The following is a 27,323-nucleotide window of genomic DNA, read 5'->3' as shown; positions in this document are numbered from 1 at the left end:
GGAATGCCTCAGGATCCCCCAGTCAGAGCTAGTTAATGTGGCTTGGGAAAGGGAAGTTTGGGGTCCCCTGCTGAAGCTACTGCCCCCGCGGCCTGACCCCAGATAAGCAGTTGAAGATGGATGGATGGATGGATAAAAAAAATTGACAAAAGTTTCTGAAATTTGGTTGATTTGACATGGAATGACCCAAAAGTCTTTAATATCACTTTTGTTCAATATAATGCATCCTTGCTGAATAAAAGTATTAAAACTTGCAGACCATAAACTTTTAAATGGTAGCGTATAAAACGCAACAACCCATTTAATCGTGCAAAGTCAGAACAGCGAAAAATCCAATTAAGAATGCAAACTTAGACAGGATGTCTGACATCATCCTCAAACAAAACAAACAAAATTAAACAATCTAAAAGAATATGAAACCCAGACTACATTTCAATATTAAATGGTGCTGTGAATTATAGCCTGACTACGCTAGAACATGGACGAGTCATTAATCATGACCCCTCTCTACTAGTGATAGTAAACTAATAAATATGAGCAGGTGTGCTAAAACTTCCTCAAGATCTTCCCTCCAAAATCTAAAGCATATAGAGGTAGATCTGGACAACTTAAATGCCTGGATGCAAAGATAACTTTAGAAACAGGAAGCAGTCATGCATATCAACTGCAGTCAGTGTTATAAATGCTTTTTTGTGTTTTAGATAATAACAGTGAGTCATTATGTTTGTAAAGTGTGTGTGCCCACGCAGTAGCTCACGTACAAGCTATTTGTTTGTGTTCCACATATTGTGTGTTTGAGTGTGTATGTGCTAAGTGTGTGTATATGAGTTTATCTAGTCTGGGGTGTGTGGTGTGTGTGAGATAAGGAGGGGGGGTAACAGTGCGGTCTCTCATCACAGCAGTTATGTAAGGTGCTTTTCACAGTCAGCCTGACAGGAGCACTGCAAGGTGCACAGAGAGTTCCAGGATATGTTTAGAGGTGGGAAAAGACTGCCTTCCCTTACACAATTATAAAACAACACACTCACGAGGAGACACACCCGGGCACGAGCAGATTCTGACTCAAACACAGTGTTTTTCTCCGCTATACAATAGGGAATGAGGCTTTCCAAGAAAAACACACTGAATAAACACTTTGCTCTTCTGAGAAACAGGCATATGAGCAAGGTCAAGCAGTCTTTCAGACATCTATCTCACTGAAAATGAGCAATCTTGTTATGCTGAATGTTTCATTGGGATCTAAAACAGGAAAAAGTGGAAAATTAGGATTAGGCATAATTTGCGGCTAATTGGTTCCAGGGAATGGTGCATTATGAAAAACATTAAAGGAAGTGGGAAAACATAGGTGAAGTGAGGACGGATGAACAGAGACCAGATTGTGAGGGTCGAGTCTCATGAACTGCCCCATTTTTTTAGTAAAGATGCAACCTGAGGATACAAAGGGAGCAAAAAACCAAACATGAAAACAACACTGTTATAACTGGCCAGCGGGGGGAAAAAAACAAACAACAAAAAGATAAAGTAGGGACAAAGTATCTTTCTCATGAAACCTGGACAGCAAAGAGCAATGGAGTTTAGTCAGGGTCACCTGATCATAACATAATTTATCTATGCTTAATTAACATTGAACATTCAATGATAAAGGCCATCCAGTTGCTTCATAAACTGTGCAAGGCAAATATTAACTCATATTATTTACTGAATTAACAGTACCGTTTGGGGTCAGTAAAATGTTTGTTAACACTTTACAATAATGTTTCATTTGTTAACATTAGTTAACTAAATGAGTTAACATGAACTAACAATTAACAATACTTCCACAGTTAAAACATGTACTCATACATTACATTAATTAATGTTAACAAATTAGACCTTGTTGTAAAGTGTTACCAGATTTTTTAATGAAATTTTATGAAAGAAGTCTCTTATACTTGCCATGGTCACATTTTTTTTTCATTAAACATACAGCAAAAACATGTTGTGAAATATTATTACCTCTTAAAATAACTGTTTTGAATAAACTATAGTGAAAAAAATTATGACAGAAGTTTCATTTTTGAGTAAATTATATCTTTATAGGCTGGAAATTCTTTTTTTAAATATACAGTCTCACAATGTTGCACTACTAGTCGAAAGTCTTTTTTATATTATTTATTTTTTATTAATTCATACTTTTAATCAGCAAGAGTACATTAAATTAGTATTAAAGACATTTACAATCTTACAAAGATTTTTTCAGATAAATGGAATTTTCTATTCATGAAAGAACCCTGAAAGAAATGTATCATGGTTTCCACAAAAATATTAAGCAGCACTACTGTTTCCAACATTGATAATAATAAGAAATGTTTCTTGAGCAGCAAATCAGGATATTAGAATAATTTCTGAAGGATCATGTGACACTGAAGACTGGAGTAATGATGCTGAAAATTCAGATTTGCCATCACAGGAATAAATTAAAATATAAGAAAACAGTAATTGTAAAGAGTAAAAATATTTCACAATAAAGCTTTTACTGTCAAATAAATGCAGCCTTGTTGAAAATTAGAAAACAATTTTAAAGACCCCAAACTAAGCCAAAATGAACCTGCTTATCATTTAGGGATAGAAGAAAGTATATTAACATCAAAGAAATCACATCACCAAATGTGGTCTAATCACAAACAGCACCTAATAAACACCACACCAGCTAACACCTAACAAACGTACATATATATGCTTTGGCACATGCATACTGCAGCAGACTTGTGTGTGGGAAAGGTGTCTGGACTATCATTAAAGTGCCATTAAACTTCTTTTTCCATCTGACAGACAGCATAATCATTCTATCACGTGTCCTCGTCTCTCATCATCATAAAGATGTTTTGCAATGGAAAGGCAGTTTCAGAGCGCTGCCATCGACTCGGCTCTGGAAATAGCAGCATGATTGCAATAATCAGTTTGATTAGTATGGCTGGCCGCTGCACACGCACTCCTGCAGTCATCTGTTCACACACACACATATACACACATCCTGAGACACCCAGCTGGGAAAAACGGATCCAACAGTGAATACGTGACCTTTGAACTTGCATTGATCACAAGTCTAGAGGCCAAAGAGTTTTTTTTTTCCCATCGTTCCTGCCGACAGTGCATGACGACGGTGTTGCCAAGGAGACGCCTGACTCACTGTGTGATAATGAGCGGCGTAGCAGGTGTGTGTGTGTGTGTGGGACAGGAAAGCACGTGTGAGGATAGGCTGAGCTAATAGCAGGCCACTTGAGATGGGTTACATAACAATGCTGTGACTGCTGCAGTACCTGCTCACTCTCTCTCCAGCAGCCTGTGAGTGATAATCATACACACACACACACACACACACACACACACACACACACACCTGCTTCAATGTAAACCTGCAGTTTAAACTGTGCTGCGCTCACTAAAAAGTGTCTTTCTCTAGAAGTGTTTTCTCTTTGAATATGAGCAGAGAAGCTAGGGTGTGCTGCTTTTGCAGAGGGTTGCATTAGTTGTGTTTTCAGGTGAATGGAGCCTACAAACATGCATGCACTCAACAATTTAAAAGCCAGACTGTAGTGTTTTTCATTCAGTTACTGTTTCCTACCCCTGCTGAATATCCTTATATGAGACAGAAAATAACACTGACGAAACGAAACAACCCTTAGTTATGCGTTGCCCATGTCTCATCTCTCTCATCGCAGCTTTAATGAGGGCCCTTGTGTTTGTAGCAACACACAGTAATTAGTTAATGTAGTACTAATAGAACTCAATGTGTCATTAGCAGGACTTCATGGAATCTGAGAATGCAGAATCCTGCAGAAAGCTCTGTGGATTTCCACTGAATCAAAACATTTTAATATGCCATTTTATTGGCCAACCTAACCAACCTTTGGCCATTTTCAGATTATCAGCATCTGCCGCTAACAGTGCCTACCCCTGCTTGGCTGTTTAACAGTGTTTGCACTCCTTTCTGTCACTTCTAAGATCTACACACACAAATTACACTTCTATACACTACAGAAAAAGTTTGGGGTCAGTGTGATTTAAAAAAAATGAAGTAAAAAAAAATGAGAAATGAATACTTTTATTCAGCAAGGATGCATTAAACTACAGAAGAGGATTAGGGCCAAGCAATAATAAAAAAATAAAACCATCTTGAGATTAAAGTTGTTAAATTTCGAGAAAAAAGTCGAAATAAAATGTTGAGAACAAATTCGTTAAATTATGAGAAAAACGTCGTTAAATTTCGAGAAAAAAAGTCGAGATAAAATGTTGAGAATAAACTCATTAAATTATGAGAATAAAGTCATTAAATTACAAGAAAAAAGTCGTTAAATTATGAGAACAAATTCGTAATTTAACGAATTTGTTCTCGTAATTTAACAACTTTTTTCTCATAATTTAATGACTTTATTCTCAACATTTTCTCGACTTTTTTCTCGAAATTTAACGACATTTTTCTCATAATTTAACGAATTTGTTCTCGTAATTTAACAACTTTTTTCTCATAATTTAATGACTTTATTCTCAACATTTTATCTCAACTTTTTTCTCGAAATTTAACGAGTTGTTTCTCGTAATTTAACGAGTTTATTCTCAACATTTTATCTTGACTTTTTTCTCGAAATTTAACCAGTTTTTTCTCGAAATTTAACAACTTTAATCTCGAGATGGTTTTACTTTTTTATTATTGCTTGGCCCTAATCCTCTCCAAAAGTGACTGACATCATATGTAATTCAAAATTACATTTTAAAAAACATATTTTAAAATAGAAATCATCTATTTGAAATAGTGATAATATTTCACAATATTACACTTTTTACTGTATTTTTGATCAAATAAAAAAAGCCTTGGGGCCAGATTTACTAACAGCTTCCGCCAGTACAAACCCTCTTTTGGTGTTAAAAAAACTGTCAGAATTTACTAAAGATATGCAGTAAAAAATTAGCGCTAAGAAGGCGTGGACACAGTTATTTTTGCAGCTGATCTTATTATGGGAGGAGAGTATATAAATGAATCATGAATGGTGATTTACTAAGGTTTGCGCTAGTCAATTTACTGGTATTTGCGCCATTATTTACCGCCCCAAAAAAGCATGTCATAAACCAGACGCTAATTTGTGCTGCTCTTGGTAGCTTGCGTTGGTCATTATGGAAATGATCCGGCTGCGTCTGTGTTCGTTAATTTGCGTGTCATCAGAAGAACTTTTGCAAAACTTTCCACTGCCATTGGCGCTCTTTTGATAATTTGCCATTTAGTAAATCTGGCCCTATGTGAGCAATATAACAAATCTGTTATACATGAACTCATTCTTTTTTTTCACATTTCAAAATAACATTAGAAGTCATCAAAACTTTAAAGGTGCCCTAGAATTAAATATTGAATTTATATTGGCATAGTTGAATAACAAGAGTTCAGTACATGGAAAAGACATACACTGAGTTTCAAACTCCATTGTTTCCTCCTTCTTATATAAATCTGATTTGTTTAAAAGACCTCCGAAGAACAGGCGAATCTCAACATAACACCGACTGTTACGTAACAGTCGGGGTGTACGCCCCCAATATTTGCATATGCCAGCCCATGATCAAGCCATTAGACAAGGGCAGAACGTCTGGATGTGACATGAACTGACATGATCCATGATATCATGATATTTTTAGTGATATTTATGAATTGTCTTTCTAAATGTTTCGTTAGCATGTTGCTAATGTACTGTTAAATGTGGTTAAAGTTACCATCGTTTATTACTGTATTCACGGAGAAAAGGGCCGTCGCTATTTTCATTTTTAAACACTTGCAGTCTGTATAATGCATAAACACAACTTCATTCTTTATAAATCTCTCCAACAGTGTGTAATGTTAACTTTAGCCACGCAGCATAGCCTCAAACTCATTCAGAATCAAATGTAATACATCCAAATAAATACTATACTTACATGATCCGATGTATGCAAGCAGCATGCATGACGAACATCTTGTAAAGATCCATTTTGAGGGTTAAATTAGCTGTGTAAACTGTGTTTATGCTGTACAAGGCAAGCGTGAGCTCCGGGGGCGGGGGAGCACGAGAATTAAAGGGGCCGCAAACTATATATTGGTGCATAGTTTATGATGCCCCAAAATAGGCAGTTAAAAAAACGAATTAAAAAAAAATCTATGGGGTATTTTGAGCTGAAACTTCACAGATACATTCAGGGGACACCTTAGACTTATATTACATCTTTTAAAAAGAAGTTCTAGGGCACATTTAAAATAACACAAATGGAAGCAAAGCATTTACTATATGTATAGTAACCAAAAATGGTAAACAAATCAATCATGTTTTATTTTAAGACTCTTCAAACCTCATGCACACGCTTCATGTCCTAGGATGCTTTTTAAAAATCTGTTAAGGAGATTCCCTGCAAAATCTGTTCTAACTTCTCCATTACAAAAAAATATTGATTCATAATTAATTTCTCATAAAGACATGTAAGTAGGCACAATTTTAAATGGTCTTGAATTGTAAAACTCTTGTATAGCTTACCTGTAGCTCAGTGGTTAGAACGTGGCACTAGCAATGCCAAGGTCATGGGTTCGATCCCAGGGATTGCACATACTCATAAACAAATGTATAGTATAATGCAATATAAGTCTAAGTATAATGCAATATAAGTCGCTTTGGATAAAAGCGTCTGCCAAATGCATAAATGTAAATGTAAAACCCATATTATTGGACTGCTCTACTTGTAAATTTACACTTTAATCCACTTTGACAATTTTGTACACTACCATTGGTGCAGAAAATATGAAAAAGATACATCACCACACAGACTGTTCTCCTTCCCTCCACAATAAACATTAGCCCCACTCGGCCCATTATAATAAAGAGGAAGCACTCTTAACGAAGGTTTTAATTACCACAATACTTTCAGTATGCTCTGTGAGATACCAGGAGCAAAAGATCATCACACGCACATATATAAACAAACAAATGAGTGTGCACACACATCGAGAGACTTTAGGAACTCCATCAAGGGAGTCTTTCACTTATTTTGAAGTTCACTAGCTGTCTCCTTTAGCTGGTGCCTACTGAAGACAGTGCACTCGGAGTCACACTACCAGAGTGTTTGGTTTATCACTGCCAACAATGTCAAAAATGACAATGAATTAAGTTATATTATATCCAATTTCATGCTACAATTACGAGTTCTAATATTTAAAATTGTATTATTCAGGAGATAGTTACATAATACTCAGTTTATTAATTATCCATGAATTAATTAAAACTTGAGTAAAAAAAAACAAAAAACAAGATGAGTTTCATCCGACACTGTCAGACACAGTATTGGCACAGACATGACTGACTGAGACAAAACAAACAAACAGCATGCTGATTGACATACAGTGGACTCCAAAAGAGTATTTGGACATTTGAAATGTCTGAATTTAATTAAATTACATAAGAAAATAAACAAATTATGCTTTCTTAGAACAAAATTTGTTAGACATCTTTGCATTTACATTTAACCAACTGGTCTGGTGATTCTTACTGAATCTAATCAGGTTCACACAGGTGTTCCTTTAAAGTAACCACAAGTATAATTCAACACATTAACTGTGAACATGATCCAAAAATGTTTGACAACCACAAAGTGTCCAAATGCGTTTTAAGGGTCACTGTATAATGAGGACTAACCTTAATCATTTGGGCCACGTAGCTCTCAGGCCCTGTGTACTCGGTGGGGTCCTTCACCTTCACCAAGACCAGGAAGTACAAATAGTGCCACATGTTGTGCTCTGACTTGATGTGCTCCTCAAACGACACGGTCTTGTTATCAAACTTGTCTCTCTCAAGTCCTGAAAATGAGCAGATAATAAGAATGAATGGTTCTTCAAAGAAATGGCCCATTCAATCTGTCAAAATCTTTTGTTTTATTCATGGTATTCTACTGTTTATAGTCACTATAAAACTTTCCCCCACATCTGTTATTCTCTAACATAGTCTTTATGTCCTCTTTAGTGGAGTAAATGTCACCATGATCATAGTTGAATCCATCAAATAAAAAGCCCTGTCACAGACCTCATATACAAATTCAAAGGCAGTCAGAGTAACAGAATGTGACAGGGCATGACATCTGCTTAGAGATGCACCACTGGCTAGCTTCCAAGCCATTTTAAGATGTTTCGCTGGTGTGCAGATGTCGAAAAGAGCTGTGTTATTCTACACTTTTGTAGCATTGTATGTTTTGCATTAAAATCGACAAAAAGTTTTACGTGATCATTTTCTGCCCTCACTCTGACATTTATAAGAATTTTTGCAACTGTACCTTTAAAATAACTTCTGCATGAGGAATACACTGAAATCTTAAAGAGGTCATATTATTGATTTTGATTTTGTTTTTGGGGTCTATTAGAATAAGTTTTCATGCTTGGATTTTCAAAAAAAAACACCTTACTTGATTTAAATATGTTATTTAATTGTGAGTTTGGCAAGCAGTTTTTGAGATTTCAGTATTCCCCCATTCAAATAGATAGGACTTGGTCTTGGATGCCTGAAATACCTGCCCTGAGGCGTTGCAAGTACAGGGAGTGCAGAATTATTAGGCAAGTTGATTTTCTGATCATATTTTTTTTCCAAGTACATTTTACCAATTCCAATCCACATCAATCTTAATAACTACCATTAATATTGTTTTTAATCATTTATAAGTGATACATAATAGTTCATGAAGGCTGGAAATGAAAAACGCCTATTATTCAGGTGTGCAGAATTATTAGGCAGGTTTTCTTTTACAGGCCAAATGAGCCAAAAAAGAGATTTAACTCAGACTGAAAAGTCAAAAATGATTAAATACTCATGAGAAGGACGCAATACTAATGCAATACTAGAAATTGCAAAGTTAAAGCATGACCAATGGACAGCAAAACGCTCATTGGGTCAGCAGGGTCATACAAAAACAGGTGGAAAAGAAAAGACGCATGTTAACTGCAAAAGAATGAAGAATTAAGGTGAAGAATTAAGTGTGAAACCATCAGGAACCCTTTAGTCTCCAGCGCCACCATTTTCCAGAACTGCAACCTACCTGGAGTCTCCAGAAGTGTGAGGTGTCAGGATCTCAGAGACTTAGGCTAGCTAAAGAATCCTAAAAAATGACCCGCTCTTAATAAAAATCACAAGCTGAAGTGTTATAAAATACATTAAGACTGGGTTTTTATAGGCCTTATAGACAGACAGATTGAGAGTGACTCTTGAAGGACCAGCACCACATCCTCTTGTACCACCGTTTGAAGAATTCATCTTCCAAAATCTGACAGTAAGTTTTAGAAGATCATTTTTAGTCCATATCTGCAAGACGGACATTTCAGGATAAGAGATGGACTAAAAGTGAACTCCCACACCTTACTGCCAGATTCTTCAAACGGTGGTACAAGAGGATGTGGTGCTGGTCCTTCAAGAGTCACTCTCAATCTGTCTGTCTATAAGGCCCCGCTGACCCAATGAGCGTTTTGCTGTCCATTGGTCATGCTTTAACTTTGCAATTTCTAGTATTGCATTAGTATTGCGTCCTTCTCATGAGTATTTAATCATTTTTGACTTTTCAGTCTGAGTTAAATCTCTTTTTTGGCTCATTTGGCCTGTAAAAGAAAACCTGCCTAATAATTCTGCACACCTGAATATAAGGCATTTTTCATTTCCAGCCTTCATGAACAATTATGTATCACTTATAAATGATTAAAAACAATATTAATAGTAGTTATTATGATTGATGTGGATTGGAATTTGGTAAAATGTACTTGGAAAAAAAAATATGATCAAAAAATCAACTTGCCTAATAATTCTGCACTCCCTGTATGGCTGCCGAGTGAACAGACTTTCCTTGAAAGGGACTTTGTTAACGCTCTGTTTAGTTCCGGTCTCTATGAAACCCTTTCTTCTGAAAAGCACAGTGTGCTCTGATTGGTCAGCTGGACCAGTGTGTTGTGATTGGTCAAACGCTTCAAGTGTGTTTGGGAAATGTCACGCACCTTACCTTAACTGCAATTTCAACACACTACTAACACAACTAAACCAGGGTATGCCTTGGGTGGGAATTATTTAAATGTGGAGTTGGAGTGGACTTTGTGCTTTGTAGGTTTGTAGACCTATTTCATGCTCAAACAGCAACATTACACACTAAAGAAAGTTTAAAAAAAAGCATAATAGGTCCCTTTGAAGCTCCATCATAGCACTCAATTTATTCGAGGATTCCCAATTTGAGGTATAAAGAATAATTCATATCAATTTGTGACTGGAAGATTCAGTGATTTGGTGAAAAGATTAATTGAAAAGCCAAATATTTTCATCTTTTCACGACCACAGGAACCCTGCAATTCATTTTCATTTACATGAAAAAAAAAGAGCAGTTTAGAAATTCTACAACATATGGAAACGAACACTTATAATATGAGCTAATCCTGTTTTTCATATGTTCCCTTTAAGCAATACATACCACAAATGAAGCAGGTGGTCTTCAGAATTTCTTCCTTTCTCTGTTTCTCACTCCTCAGGTCAGCAAAGGTGTCAATAATCACACCAAAGATGAGGTTCAATACAATGATGATGACAATGAAGAAGAACAAGAGGTCATACACGACACGTGCCGGGAACATGGGCTCCTGAGGAGCAACAGCAAATGGGTTATAAATGAAGTATTTACTTTATATTTTTAATCTGTAAAAAGTGAAATATTACAAAATAAGACCCCAATAACAACAACAAAACCAAATGATTGGTCCACAGTTTTCAATCATCCCCAAAAAAGACAGACAGACCCTTTGAAGCAGGCGTGACTGATTTTGCAATGCTTCAAAGAATACAGACAGATGCTCAGAGAGAGTATAAACGAATGCAGGGGTCTGTAAAAGAATGATGTACAGACGCCTGCAGATTCCACCGCTTTAAACATGGATTATACTGAGAGTATTAGTGACGCCAGGAAGGATTTATTGGCGTATCTCATGTCTGAATGTGTTGCGCTGATGACATTCTGTTCACCTCTTTGGAGAGCTTCCGCAGAACATCTGCAATTCCTCCTCCGTTCCTCAGCCCATGGTTCAGAACCGTAATGATGCACATCAGCAGGGTGTCACACACACGCTCTGTACCATCTTCATCCTCTTCTTCCACTGGGATGAAAAAGCACACCGATATACAGACACAGATAACACATTATATATATATATATATATTTATATATTACATACATATATACACTGATTTATACATTTAATATTTTAAGTGTTTATGCAAATTAATAAATAATTATTTAGGTTTATATATATATATATATATATATATATATATATATATATATATATATATATTGCTTACATTTTTATTTATATATTTAAATATATATTTTTATTTATATATTAATTACATATTCAGATCAATTAATTTATATTCAGGATTTTTATATATTTATTTTTTTATTCAGACTAATTATTATAATTATTAATCAGGATATATTTCTTTAAATATTTAAATTTACAATTATGCATTCAGATTCATAATTACATTTTTAAAATGTACTCTCCATTCATATTTATAAATAACACATTCAGACTTTACATATTTCCCTGCTCCAATCAATCAATCATTCCATTTATTCATCTATCCATCACATGCAAATAAGAGGGATTTTCACTAGTGGTCTCAGACTTTTGGACCCCACACAGTTTGAGAAGGCCAATTGACTTTTAAAAGAAATTTTGCAGGAGCAGAGACTAAGAAAAGACACATTAACAAAGTAAGATTGAAGGAATGAGCTTGAAAAGGTAAGTAAGGAATAAGTGAAGGACACAGAAAGAGATGGGAGACAGAGAGGGGGAGGTCAATGAAAGAAAGAGGGTAAGAGTGTGTGAGAGAAAGAGAGCGCACGTGTTGATATCTAGAAGCACAGGTGATCTTGAAAGACTCACAGGGCAAGGCAGAACAAAGAAGCACATGAGTCATCTCCTCAACACACACACACATACACACACTCTCTCTCACGGGTCATCTCAGCACCTTAACCTCTATAATAGATACACAGTCCAGCCTTTCACAAACAAACACTTCAGAACGACATCCACCATAAACACACACACAAATCACACAACATGCCACCACTAACGCAGATTATGCTAGAACATTCAGCTGAAGTGTGAGACAGAGGTTAAATCAAAAGAGAAACTGCAGTGCTGCACAGTAAACGCTGAATTATTCTTCATGTCCTTTTCAATGCGACATTCAAACTACACAATTAAATCCATGAGTCTAGGATTTTACAGTCTAACAGTACACAAGCAGAGCTGTACAATGGAAATCACACCACAGACGTCATTTAATGTTTAACCATTTAAACATTAAATGACTATTTAATGTTTAAAGATCAATATGGAAAACTGGAGTCATAAAAAGTATCACGTAAGTAAACACCTAAATCACTTAAAAATGCATAAATGTCACTACATTACACACAAAATATATCATCTGCAAATAAATGATGCTAAAGCTTTTCTCAGAACATATAAAAACCATAAAGTGTCCAAATCATTTTAATTTTACACAATATTATCGTTTTATTTAAAAGCATCTTTTTGTGAAATAATGTGCACGTGCTCTGTTTCTTGAAACAAATGGCACTTGGTTTGATATTTCGTTGTTCATTTTAAGAACATTGATACATTTTACATGTGGCCTAACTGTCCAGAATTTTTTTTGGGGGTGCCACTGCCACTGTAAAAACAAATACAGAGGTGACTTACCGTGGTGAGAACTAAAGGGGGAGTCAGAACAGGACTCACTCAGACAGCTCACAGACTTCACATTCGGCCTCTCTAAAAACAAACCAAACAAATATTCATCAGTTAAATTGAGTTTTTTTTGGTAAAAATATCAAAATCTGCATTCATAGAATGCATTTGTGAATTCAAAAGTTTATTAGTTTATTTGTCATATTTATTTTAGTTGAAGTTCACCTACACTGTAAAACCGAACAGTGAAATTAATTAAAGGTGCCCTTGATTCAAAAATTTAATTTATCTTGGCATAGTTAAATAACAAGAGTTCAGTACATGGAAAGGACATACAGTGAGTCTCAAACTCCATTGTTTCCTCCTTCTTATATAAATCTCATTTGTTTAAACGACCTCCGAAGAACAGGCGAATCTCAACATAACACCGACTGTTACGTAACATGTCGAACATCTTGTAAAGATCCATTTGAGGGTTATATTAGCTGTGTGAACTTTGTAAATGCGCTGTAATATAGTCGACAGCTGGTGTGGCAGGGAGCACGCGATTTAAGGGGGCGGCGCCGAGTGTAAATCAGTGCATTGTTAATGATGCCCCAAAATAGGCAGTTAAAAAAATTAATTAAAAAAAATCTATGGGGTATTTTGAGCTGAAACTTCACAGACACATTCAGGAGACACCTTAGACTTATATTACATCTTGTGAAAGAACGTTCTTGGGCACCTTTAAATGAAGTGAGTTTGTTTCACTCAAATAATGATGAAAGTTCATTGTACTAATAATGACATTGTTCATTGATTCTAATTCCCAGCATGCTTTGCGTCAGACTGTATTAATAAATGTTGAAATTAAGTGTTATTTTGTGTGTTTTTGCACAAGATTAACATAGGAAGTAGAGATGCACTGATACTAAATTTCTCCACCGATACCAATAGCCGATTATTCAGAGAGATATCTGCCAAAACCGATAACGATACCGATAGTTTGGGGGTTCTGCCTTTTATCCTTCTTTTAAATTATTAATTATAATGAAATGATTAATTAATCATGATATTTTGAAAGAAATGCAAATAAAAACTTATTCTGTCCATTTCATCAACTTGTTTCTGAGTAACTGGTATCAGTTATAAACAAACACATTACTCAAATTAATATTAACACACATTAACTAAATTCTGAAGATTAAATTAATATTTCTAAAGTTTCTGAATGTTATTAATTCATATAATTACTATTAATATTGAACATCAAACTGGTTTATTAGCATTTTCCTGCCCTCTTTTGATTGATGGGATATTTGGCCCTGATTATCGGCTATTTTTTAAGTGTGAAAATTTGCTTTTATCGGCCGATATATCGGTGCATCTCTAATAGGAAGACATAAGTTAGTATTTAATGTTAAGTTATGTTGGGATTTACAGGGGGTTCTGTTATGTTAGTTTTGTAGGTTACCATTGTGGTAAAGAGGAAGAGCAGGCGGTTAGCTTGAGGATAGGCTGCAAAACTTTTAAGACCATAATATACTGTATGTGGTTTGATTATATACATGAAAGTATATAATGACAGACTCTTTGATAGTTATAATAGCACGTGTTATTTGCTATCTAACATTTAACCAAGATCTGAATTTGATGTTTATGTAATTGATTGTACTGTATGTAATTAATATTATGATGAGTTGGGCGAGGCTGAGAAATGTGGGAGCGAAGGGATGCCGGTGACGTGATTGTTAATGAGACACACCTGTGCACCACAGTGGCCTTGCTCCGCTTCCACGGCTCTTGGCCCCACCCCACTTGTCACAAAAATTGAAAGTTCAACTAACTTAATTTTTTTTTACTTAGTTTACTTAAATATTTTGAGGTAATAAGTTTCCTCAAATGTTTTGAGTATTCTGAAATTATTGAGTTTTACAGTGTACCAAGTTGAAAGTTTTGTATTTTAACAATAGAAATGTTTTATTAAATCATGTTTGTTTTACTGTAAAAATATACATTTTATTTAGTTTATTTGTCATATCTACTAAGTTAAAGGTGTTTTTTCTCAATAGAAATGTTTTATTAAATCATGTTTGTTCTATTCCAGTGTGCGTGTGCCCTTTCTGTCCCCAGTGCTTGTGCAGTGCTGCAGTGCACAGAGGAAGTGATTACATAAGGGAGTGTGGCCACTGCTGGGTTATGCAACAGGTGCCATGTGCTAGCAGGTCCTCTCCCATCTCAACAACACTACATGGCCATGTGTGTTCATATAAACACATATATCTTCACCTTCATGCATCCACATGTGTGTGCATGCATGCACAGATGCACTGAGTACATACAGAATTCATCACACATGTGGTAATCTCACTAAAAGAGACATTTAACCGCTATCCATACCAAGTCATTTACAGATACGATATGCAGGGTTGCACATCAGCACATGACAATGACTTCATCCATGCAGAACATTTGGGAAATATGAAATGAAAGACCAAAACCACAAGTTCTAAGCAATGTGCAGCTGGAAAGACAGGAGGCCATACAGCAAAGAGCATGACGGGGACATCATGTACACTTCATGCTTACTTAAAGTAGGGAGGCGGTCTACTTCCATAAGGAAGTCATCTTTAAAGAAGAGGAAGCCCACAATGGAAAAGAGGTAGACCAGGATGATAGCCAGAACAGCTGTGAGGAAGATGGAGCGGCCGTTCTTTGTCACACTCCTCATCACGTTTAGGAGCGTTTCCTCTCTACGTACAAGATCAAACAACTAGAGAAGGAGAACGAAAGAAAAAAGGAAGATATTATACAAACATGTTGTTTACAAAATTAAATAATTATAAAAAGAAAAATGATTTAAATAAGCATTGTTCTAAGGCCCAAATAAATTATGTATTAAAATTGATCAAAAGTGAAAATTTTTTTTTGTAGCAATGTAAAAGACTTTTCAACTTTCTATTCATCAAAGAATCCTGAAAAGGTATCACGGTTTTCACAAAAATGGTGTGAGCACCAAACAAGCATGTGACATGCAAGGATCATGTGACACTGAAGACTGGAGTAATGATGCTGAAAATTCAGCTTTGAATTACAGGAATAAATTACATTTAAATATATATTAAAAAGAAAGCATTTATTTTAAATTGTAAAATTTCACAATATCACTGATTTTACTGTATTTCTGATCAAATAAATGCAGTCTTAGTGAGCATAAGAAACTTTTATAAATATTAAAAAATCTGTAAAGTGTATACATTTTTACAATAATAGAAAACAGATTTGTTTTTTATTTCTTACTGTTAAAACTATTGCTGTCAATAGAATTTCTCAGAATTTCTGGTTAGTTTTTAGAAGCCAGAATAAAACCGTAATAACAAAAAAAAAATCTGTAATTATGTTAAATGATTATATTAACTATTTAATTAATATCCTAAGCCATAAAAATACATTGAGAATTTTTTTCTCTAAAAGCAAGCATCCCTGGACCCCACTTTTAAAAACCCTGAATAAATCATTAATTTCATTTATAACAAAAAATTATATTGCAAAAGGTGTGAAGTCATACCAGGATACTGTAGAAGAACTCGTGTACGAACAGACCCAGCATGCACACAATGACGTAACTGACGTGCAGAAGGAAGAAGATGTCCATGATAACTGCTTTGTACCCTCGTGTGAACGTGCCCTGGTTCCCCACAAAACTAACCAGGAACACGATTTTATTCAGCAGCTGTGAGAAGACATTAGAAAATAACGCAATAGCATCTTTACAATCACATTAAAACATCCTTCAATTCAAACACTTTACACACATAGCAAAAAAAAGATAAATGCAAATAATATAATGCACCTAATCATATAAATCATGCATAGTTGGGGGAAAATGTTTCCATATTCTTTGTTGCTAACTTTAAAGTGTATATGTACCTGTTTACACCTTGTCTGATAGGGGAGAGAAGAAATTGCTGAATAAAGTTGTTTTTTGTTTTTAAACAAAAAGTATTCTCGTTGCTTCATAACATTAAGGTTGACCCACTATAGTCACATGGACTATTTTAACGATGTCTTTACTACCTTAATGGACCTCAAAAGGTGCAATGTCGTCGCTGCCTTTGTGTGATTCAGAAACCCTCGGATTTCATCAAAAAATATCTTGATTTGTCTTCTGAAGATGAACGATGGTCTTACTGGTTTGATACGACATGAGGGTGAGTAATTAATGACAGAAATTTCATTTTTGGGTGAACTAACACTTTAAAGGATTAGTCCACTTTTAAATACACTCTTCCTGATAAATTTACCCACCCCCATGTCATCCAAGATGTTCATGTCTGTCTTTCATCAGTCGAAAAGAAATGAAGGTTTTTGAGGAAAACATTCCAGGATTATTCTCCTTACAGTGGATTTCAATGGCTACCAACAGATTGAAGGTAAAAATTACAGTTTCAGTGCAGCTTCAAGGGCTTTAAACGATACCAGATGAGTAATAAGGGTCTTATCTAGCGAATCGATCTGTCATTTTCGAAAAAAATACAACCGTTTATGCTTTATAAACAAAATATCGCCTTGAACGCACTTTCCGCTTCCGCATTCTCCATAACGCTTACGCTGAATGTTCTACGCCTTCCCTATTCAAGTTACGGAAAAAAACGAAACTGGCGCCGCGTTCGTTCCGTAAGTAGAATAGGGAAGGCGTAGAACATTCAGCGTAAGCGTTATGAAGAATGCGGAAGCGGAAAGTGCGCTCAAGGCGATATTTTGTTTATAAAGCATAAACGGTTGTATTTTTTTCAAAAATGACCAATCGATTCGCTAGATAAGACCCTTATTACTCATCTGGTATCGTTTAAAGCCCTTGAAGCTGCACTGAAACTGTAATTTTGACCTTCAATCAAAAGCCATTGAAATCCACTGTAAGGAGAAAAATCCTGGAATGTTTTCCTCAAAAACTTTCATTTCTTTTCGACTGATGAAAGAAAGACATGAACATCTTGGATGACATGGGGGTGAGTAAATTTATCAGGAAAAGTGTATTTAAAAGTGGACTAATCCTTTAAGTGACCAGGTGTAAGCAGACCTGGTGCAAATTCATGTCACTTGGTAGAAACTTCTCAGATTAGGCAGACGCCAACATGGACAGTTGCGTGACATGTCCTCATCCTCAAAACCATGACCAAGGTGAAAGAAAATATATACGATCTCACTTGCAGCGAGGATAAACATGGTTTGTGGCGACCACTAGAAGACGTGGCGAGTGGCATCTAGTATAACAGATCCCAGACTCCTAGAATCTGTTTCAGCACATGTCTCTGTTGGTCCTTCATGTGGTGCCATAATGGCTGAGGAGACACCAGCTTGAACAGACGCAAACAGACTGACACAACAGAGGGACGTGTCAGCAGTTTGAAGGCTGGAGCTCCAGTTGGCTGAGAGGGAGGCATGAAATCACTCTCATTTTTTATTTGAACGCACATCAAGCACATCAGCCGCTTCTGTCATCATAACTGACACTGATGCAAAATGGCAACTCAAGATCCTGAGCTGCCATCTTTCATATTTAGCCAGATATAGAGCGGCTTTTTATAATTAATGGGTATTAACAATTAATCACCAAACACGAGGTGTTAGTGGCTGGTCTTTTCTAATAGGAGTTTGGTTGGTTTATGAATGTAAAATATACTTTGACATTTAATCAATTCACGGACGCTGAATACTGATGGGCTAAATGAAGCGTGAATGGTTGATAATGAATTTGCCTTACGTTGGCGGCCCCCAGAAGCAGCAGTGTGGGTCCTAAGCCCAGTGTGTAAATGGAGCGGAAGATGACGGTGACCAGAAACGCCAGGATACCTCCACGCGGGGGAAGAACAAACAATGTGAAGGTGCTCACGACCACTGCCACCCAAAGCAGGATGGACAAGAATGGTGGCAAGATACCTAACAGAAAGGACAAAAAATGCATGAAGATTTTTGGGTGAACTACCCTTTTAAAAAAAATGTCATCATGATTTAATGACGCCTTTGAAATCATTTTTTCACAAATTATGCGTTTTCCATTTACATTTTTCTGGATTCTGTTTTAATTAAATATTAATAATCAAAAATGATAATTTAATAAATTAAAATTTTAACAATAATAATGCCCTATGAAATGTCAGAAATTCTGTGTTGTCTGTTTTAATTTTTCTGGATTCTCTTTTTATGATTTAATACAAATGTATTATCAAAAACTGTGGTAATCAAATGAAAGCATAAAACTTTGCAAACAAAGTGCTGCACAACAGAGGTTTACATTTAAAACATGGATGGAAAAACAGTGATATGCCTTTAAAAATGTTTTAAAAACTACTACTTTAAGAAGTACATTCTACTCTACAATATACATTTATGTCATATTTGTTCAAGTTAAACTGAACCTTTATTTTAGCAATTTGTAGTGAAGAACTTTGCATGAAAGCTTGTTTCCGCCATGAAATAAAAAAGGTAATTGTGACTTTTTATCTCACAATTCTGATATTTTTCCTCAGAATTGCGAAACTAACGATATATAAACAGAAATACAGAAATATAAACAAACAATTTTGAGTTATAAAGTCAGAATTGCATGATATAAAGTCAGAATTGAGTGATATAAAGTCAGAATTGTGAGATATAAATTCGCAATTGCTTGTTCTAATGTCCAATTGTGAGGAAAAAAAGATGGGTTTATTGCGAGTTTATATCTCACAATTCTGATAACTCTCAATTGCATGTTATAAAGTCAGAATTGCGAGATATAAACTTTATAAGATGCGATTGTGAGTTTATTTCATGCAATTCTGACTTTATAACTCGCAACTGTTTATATTTCGCAATTCTGAGAAAAAAAAAATCAGAATTGAGAGTTATAAAGTCAGAATTGCGTGATAAAAACTCACATTTGCGAGAAAAAAAAAGTCAGAATTGTGAGAAAAAGTCACAATTACCTTTTTAATTTTTTTATTTAGTGGCAGAAACAAGCTTCCAAAGCTTCTGTTTGCGAATAGTTTTTATTAAATGAAATGCTGAAATGCTGAATAAAGTGACTTTTAGAGCAGCTCTAGAGAAGAAGCTTCTGTGAAACTCCACAAAAACGACATAATGTGTGCTTGAGTATGTGCAGCAGACAAAACTGCACTGCTAATTCGCACAGAATATTACAATTTAATATTCACAGACACTAGTCCATATGCGATTTGATGTGTACTTTTGATTTATTCATCCAATTTTTGCTAAATTCCATGACATTCCATGTTGTACAGTAAATTGCATTTTTATGAATGGATTCTGTGATTCTGCCTGCATTTTTCATGCGGTGGAAATCATAGGGCCATAATTATGCAACTTTTTAGATATCAAGAATCAAAGCCATACCTTCATCCCCATCATCTCCAAACGGGTAGAAAAGAGCCACAGCCAAATTGATTAACACAGCCATGTTAAAGGAGATACTACCCCATAGAGATATATGTTTTGACACCCAGAAAAGTGGTGCATTATCTGCAAACACACACCAGTACATCAGTATAATTACTCCGGCACAGACTCAAACTGGTGATAAATTGTTACAATTGTTTTTATCACAAAGTAAAACAACCCACTTCTTATTTTCTTCTGCCACCTCATCTCGTTGTAGAGGTCATCAAACTGCTGGAAGAAGTCGTTGACCTTGCTGCCCTGGTCGTCTCGCTCTGTGGTGGTGAACACACGCACTTTTGATTCTTCTGTTAAGTACTCACAGATGTTGGGCACAGGAAACACAATCTGCTCCATTGTGCGATCATGACGAACAATCTACAAAATTTTTTGGGGAAAAAAAATTGGGAAGATCAGTAATAAATCATGTTTAACTGATACACTTTGACTTAAAAAAAAAAAAAAGTAAATGGGACTTCAAATGTGTCATATTAAATCCACAGAAAAGCCAGTTATCGTAAACTCTCAAATTGTTGTACCTCTATCTGAGCAGTGTGGTTGGCGTAGTATCGGAGCGCTGCTTCTCCTTCAATGCTGGGGTCTGGGCCAGGTTTCAAACTCTGCTGGAGGTTTTTTTTGTGGCGTGCCAACTGATCATAAAAAACAACGCAACAGATTCAGAAACTGCAGGGCGATTCTTCAACTATGGCCACTTCTGGCCCTGTGGGGGGCCACACTCTTACTAGTTTCAAAACTAGAGATATTTTAACTCACTTTGCCTCTCTAGTTTGAATTTGTTTTTAATATGTCTGCTAATAATGTCCATCAGTGGACATACATGACAAACATGACCAATACAGGTGAATTCTGTCATTTTTGCTCAAAAACATGACATGAAACATTCCACCACAGTTTCATTTTCACCTCATCTTAAAATATTGCATTTGGTAACATTGTTTGATTAAAATGACTAATGTGGAAATGACATTTCTAGAATAAAATGGCAACTATTTTGTCTTGCTAAGTCTAATTTCATAGCTAGAATTTTATGTATGCTAAATACACAATTAAATAAAATTGAAATGGACAAGAACAGTAGCAAGATACCTGAGATCCAAAACAAACGTCATCCAAAAATTGTAAATGACAAAATTTTTGGGTGAACTATCCTTTTAAAAAATGTTATTATGCAACTAATTTTAAAAAATGAATTTTAAAAAATGCATATTTTTAAAAAACTTTTTGCATGACTAAATAAAAATTACAACATGATTGGAGTCTGTATTCAAGTGATATTGATTTTATTTTTTTCTTTATTTTCTTCATATATCATGTTTCATCTCTTGGTAAACAAGTACACTAACTTTTGATAAAAATGTATTATCTAATAAAGTAAGAAGAATAAAGAATATATAATAAAATAATAAAGAATAATAACAAACTAATAAAGAAGTTTGATGTGGTGGAAATAATGCTATAACTGAGGGACAGTCATAATTTGTGTAAAACAAAATAAAATTATATATATATATATATATATATATATATATATATATATATATATATATATATATATATATATATATATATATACACACACACTTATAATTATATTATACTCATAATTTCTAATGGATTTTTGCACAATTGTACATCAATAAAATCTACACATTTGAAAAGTAGCAACAACAACAAAAAAAACATAACAGAACAGAAAGAAAAAAAGCTATAATTTGTTAGTTTTAATAAAAGTCAACCTCTGAGACAAAGTGCTTGAAGTTGCAGGAACGCCATTAATCTATTAGTGACACATTGGTGACTTGGCTAACACAAATTACATTAGCAATTTAGCAGTTTCATAATGCCAAAGCAACCCCTGGATGAGTCAATTCATGAGGTCAGGACTGATCAACCTCATTACTTCAAAATCAAAACATTTTAAGATCAGCCCACGCAGAGGAACTCTGATGTTTATCTCAATGACTGAATAGCCACAGTGATGTGACCAAGATGCATTAGTGAGACAACAGCATCCAGAGACAACCTAATCAAAAACAGCGCTCTGAAAATCAGTTCCAACAGATGAAGGGATCAAAGGGCAACGAACGATCAATAACGCTCAGCAAGATCCAAGCAATTCATTTAAGAACCATCTCCTTAAAAAAAACAAGGCAGTTCATACATGATGAAGACTGCTCAGTCTCTTGAAACAAACTACTTACTTTTCTATTTAGTAACCAGTCTCTCTAAAAAGGCAGACTGTCACTTTGTACCCTCAAGCAAGGACACGTCCTTGAGACAAACAAGCAATCATTCCACACACCCTCAGTTTCCCTTCATCGCATAATGGCCTTAAGACGGTAAATAGGAGCGAGGGATTTACATGCTCGTTTTCTTACAGGCTGAAAGAACACAAAAGATGTGCGCACTGAGACACTAAGAAGGTGAAATCATTTCGTCTCCTCACTGAGGTCTAAGCCAACAATGTTTACAGTGCTCTTTTCATTTCACATCAAAGCTAACATCAGGAATCTGTTTATAAGAGCTGGAAGAGAGCAAGACACGCAATAGAGAGCTAAACTGGCACCAAATAATGTCATTTACTTTGTCATGTACCAAGCAAACATGGGAGGATCTTGTATTTGGCAGTTGTTTTTTTCAGCACTGTAGCTAACAAACAACCATGCCAACAGTGCTGAGCAAACAAAAAGAAATGGAAACCACAATGGGAAAAAAGAACATGGGAATGTTCTTTGTGGAAAACCGACTGTTTACAGTATCATTCGATTTAATTTTCTGAGGTACAAAGTACATTTACACAGTGTTCTCTCATGAACATAAGTTCATATTATTAGATCAAACAAGCTAAATGCTTTGGTAAATAAACTATTTAATAATTTCCGTTTATAAATTTAATTGTGCCCAAAACAGACATTTCAAACCATCTGCATCATTATGCAACTACATGAATCTACATGAAAATACATGAAAAGTATATATATATTTTTTTAAATTCTGAAGCAAACACGACTTGAACTTGGTTCTTGGTCAAGGTTAGTTACCGCCACAATGCTAGGGTGTAATAGATGGTTTTTAGCATGTTATGATATGCTGTTTCTCTGTGGTTACTTACTAGAAAACTCCAAATTCTAAGATTGAACAATTGTAACAGTGACACTTGCCTTATCAAACACCACTCATTAAAATGACATAAATGTACATGTTTAGGCATTTCTTAAAGGGGACCTATTATGTCTCTTTTAACAAGATGCAATAGAAGTCTTAGGTGTCTTTAAGTTTCAGCTCAAAATAATCCAACAGTTCATTTATTGTACCATACCCAAATAATGCCCAAAATGCACATTTTTTGATGAAAGAAAAAAACATGCTGTTTTTGTGCGTCTATCTTTAAATGCAAATGAGCTGCTACTCCCTGCCTCCCTTTTCCAGAAGAGGGCTGTGCCTTTACACCTTGTGCCTCGGATAATCCAGCAACAACAAAACAGGAGAAACAGTATGAGGCCATTTCCATTTTTGCATTCCACTGCGCTGCTTGCGTTTTTTCTCCCATTCGGGGCTATTTACTAGGGGTGTAACGATACGCTCAGGTCACGATACGGTACGTATCTCGATACAGAGTTCACGATACGATACGTATCACGATATTTTGAACAAAATGAAACTGAAATTCAAACAAGATTTATTTAAAAAACATGTTGTACATACAAGATCACATTTCAATAAAATAAATAAATATAAAATTTTAATAAAAACCTTCTGTATTCAAATTAACAGTTGAATAGGGCTGTCTGTCACTGAAAAAAAATGTTAAATTTAACATGAACTTAGAATTATGAATAGGGGCCGTTCACATATCACGTCTAAAAACGCGTGGAAGGCGCGGCCGCACCGCTTCTCCTTCTTTCCAAAGCGGTTGCGCTCCTGTGGCGTCGGTCGTTGCTATGCAACCATGAACTGAGCTCTCCAAGAGGATCAGGATGTTTCTGCAAAGGATAAATGATTTCTAGCCCTTGCATTAGTTTTACTACGAGATATATTGATGGAGATAAGATATGACATGGTAAGAAACCACCATGAACAGCTATGATCAGCTATGATCAGCTGTTCGGCTGAGCTTTTGATGTTTTGTTACGGAAAGGCCATAGCTGATCGGTTGATTCTTGTCACACGACCTGCGGTGCGCTTGCGGCATTCTGAGAAGTTGAGAATTGCATGGGCGTCGCGACCGTGTTGATCCCATTATGAGCGCGCCTGCCGCCCGGCTACATTTGAAAATAATAACTGACTTGCACGCGGAAAAGACGCAATATGTGAACGGCCCCTAACTTAAAGCAAAGCATCGCAAGCGTCTTTTGCTTTTCTGTGAGCACAGCTGTTGCTGTGCACTGCGGTGAAAGAAAGCCACGACTTTTCTCACGCGACCATGCAAGAGACTGACATGAGAAACGTTTAAACCTGCTTGCAAGATTCAATGTGTGCCCGAAACACTTACTGAACTAGAGAGCTGATTGAGACACACCATCTACGATAAATCGTTATACCCCTAATACTTATAGTAATTAAAAAATGTGGTAGCATTGGATCGGGACAGGAAGGATAACTCTGGGAGTTGGAAGGGGTGTGTCGCGATTCTGCCTTCTCACATCGCGATACAGGTTCGTGGACCTGCGTATCGCGATTTCGGTTTCATATCGCATATCGTTACAGCCCTACTATTTACACACAGCGAGTCAATGGAAAACACAAGCTGTCGAGTTGCATTTTTAAAAAAAAGTTAAGCTTCTTTTAACCTGAGTGCTACGTTTTTAAAACGCCCTTTCCTGCGCAAGACACTGTAAAGATTCGAGACACAAGCGCAATGGTCAAACACATCCGTCTAGCGCATTTACACAGAAAAACAAAGGAAAAGTAACACAGAGCTATTGAACACAGAATGTGTTTTCCATTTCAGTGTTTTAATCCAAAGTTGCGGTATTTAACTTATGTGCAAATTTGGAATATTGCATAAAACATTTGCGAATAAAGCACTGTTTTCATCCAGTGAGAACAAAATTGTCACTTCCTGATAAACTGGTGTTTAATATCATGAAAAATGGAAGTTGCTGCAGTAGAAGCCACGGTATATAATCATTTTTGTATATAATAAATTATTTGCACCTCAGAGAGCGCAGACGAAATGCAATAAATGCTGGCATGTCATCTTGCATTCAGATGCCTGGTGTTTGAGAACACAATCGGGCAAAGACTAGGGCTGCGCGATTTATCGCAATTTTATCGCACGAGATTTGGCAAAGGCTGCGATTATTTCACGCGTAGCTTGTCAGAGTTGTACGGCTCTGTGATCAGTAGTAAATGCTTCTCCATCTGAAAGCCAGAGGGCGCTCTCGGGCAGAAACTGCAAATATGCCCTGCTGCCGAAGTAGAACGCGTCATTCCAGGAAATCCTATACAATCGCTGTAGCTGAATAAACAGAAGATTGAAACGTTTTGATTGATTAAACATGATTAATAAACACACGACTGCCATATTCTGTGTAAGAAGCCACTTCATCTGACAGAAGGATGCTCAACTGTCGTTATGAAGTGAGTTTGGAGTAAAACATATTATTAAATGTTTTCTTTTGTTGGACAAGATGTTAATAAATGCTTCTCATGTCTGGAAAGATGTTTGACGCGTGTTGCTTTTTCAAATGCACATTATAAGCGATTCAAACTTTCAGATGTTTTCAGATGGATTAGCATTTGGACCCATAATTCATTGACAAGCCACGCATAAAAAAATAATTGCAGCTTTGCGATTTCATAAATCGCACTAAGACAAACCGTTTAAGCGCGATTTCAATGGGTTTTTTCAAATCGTACGATTAATCGTGCAGCCCTACGACAGACTTTTCTCAGGCATTACAGGATGACCTAAACAGCATTTCAGATGCTGTTCAACGAGATCAGTCCACTGGTTGGTCCAGGTATGCCGTCCCATCGCAAAGTCGCATATCTTTTTTAATGCGCATCAAGGAATTTATTCGGTAAGGGTTTCCATCGCAGTTTATGCGCATGTTTTCGTATCGCATACAAAAATTCATTTGACTCATTTGTTTTTTTCGTTTTTTTAATGCAAATTTTAAGAATTTATGCGCATCTTGCCGTTTCCATCCAGCGTTTTTTTTTTTTTTTTTTTAATTTTTTTTTTTTTTTTTTTTATGCAATATCCCAAAATGAGAATAAAAATAGGTGGATGGGAACAGCTATTGAGGAGATAAACATGGTGGTCTATATACAGCTCACTCAGGGGAGGATCTAAGCTAATAGGGCAGATTCTGTCACATTGTGACATCACAATGTATAGAAAATGCAAATGACTCATTTTGAGACACTGTTTATGATTTATGGGGAATATAAAAAAGGAGTGGGTGGATTTTCACTATTATAGGGGGGTTGTGTACACACGATGCTGACAAATTAATATTCAAACACCATGTAAAAGTGAATTTTGTACATTAGGTCCCCTTTAAAATAATTTCTGTTTATTTATTTCTCAGTGTCAGTGAAATTACAAGATAAGGGATTAATCCCTTCCTTTGACCTCCTCTCTTTCTTTCTCTGCTTGACTCTTATATCCTCAGGCCCTACTTGTTTTCTACCAGTGAGAATCTACACAAGACAATGAGACTGACAAACAATGTGCAAATGGTCCAACTGAGGTAGAACCTCCCCAACTAGATCATATAGCCATAGGCCAGTGTTTTTCAAACTGTTGTCCATCTAAAATAGCCACAGGGTCTGAGTAAAAGTCCTGAATTTTAAACAAAAATCTCACTGAAAACAATGGCAGGATATATTATTCCAGCAAATCAAACAGTGAGAGAATTACACATATTTGCACTTGAGTTCTCTCTCACTCGTCTGTGTGAAGTGTGTTTGAAAAAACAGAGATAGCTGAACACCTGAAGTTATGTCATTATGAAAGCAGCCAGTTAGACAGAAATAAACTGTCTGACAGATGGCTGAGCCTGTCAAAAAAGCGTGTGGAAGTGAAAGTGAAGATAGAAACTGAGAAATGCACAACTGGATTGAGGATTTCCTCACAAGAAGCATTAAACCTTCTTCAGAGGGATTCTTTTTT

The 27,323-nt window shown here is 35.8% G+C and overlaps 1 protein-coding gene across 1 annotated transcript in view; it reads right to left on the bottom strand.

The window, feature by feature from the left end:
• Window positions 1-27,323, bottom strand: part of itpr2 (inositol 1,4,5-trisphosphate receptor, type 2) — a 115,308-nt gene that overhangs the window by 6,756 nt on the left and 81,229 nt on the right. The window contains 10 exon segments of the mRNA XM_048169074.1: window positions 7,683-7,843; window positions 10,477-10,642; window positions 11,022-11,152; window positions 12,776-12,847; window positions 15,332-15,515; window positions 16,311-16,475; window positions 18,507-18,682; window positions 20,138-20,263; window positions 20,365-20,557; window positions 20,719-20,829. Coding sequence (XP_048025031.1) covers window positions 7,683-7,843; window positions 10,477-10,642; window positions 11,022-11,152; window positions 12,776-12,847; window positions 15,332-15,515; window positions 16,311-16,475; window positions 18,507-18,682; window positions 20,138-20,263; window positions 20,365-20,557; window positions 20,719-20,829 — 1,485 coding nt within the window.

Source organism: Megalobrama amblycephala, linkage group LG19 (assembly GCF_018812025.1).
Source record: "Megalobrama amblycephala isolate DHTTF-2021 linkage group LG19, ASM1881202v1, whole genome shotgun sequence".
Taxonomy (NCBI): Eukaryota; Metazoa; Chordata; class Actinopteri; order Cypriniformes; family Xenocyprididae; genus Megalobrama; species Megalobrama amblycephala.
Note: the sequence above shows the minus strand (reverse complement) of the source record. Positions and strands in the feature narration are given on the sequence as shown.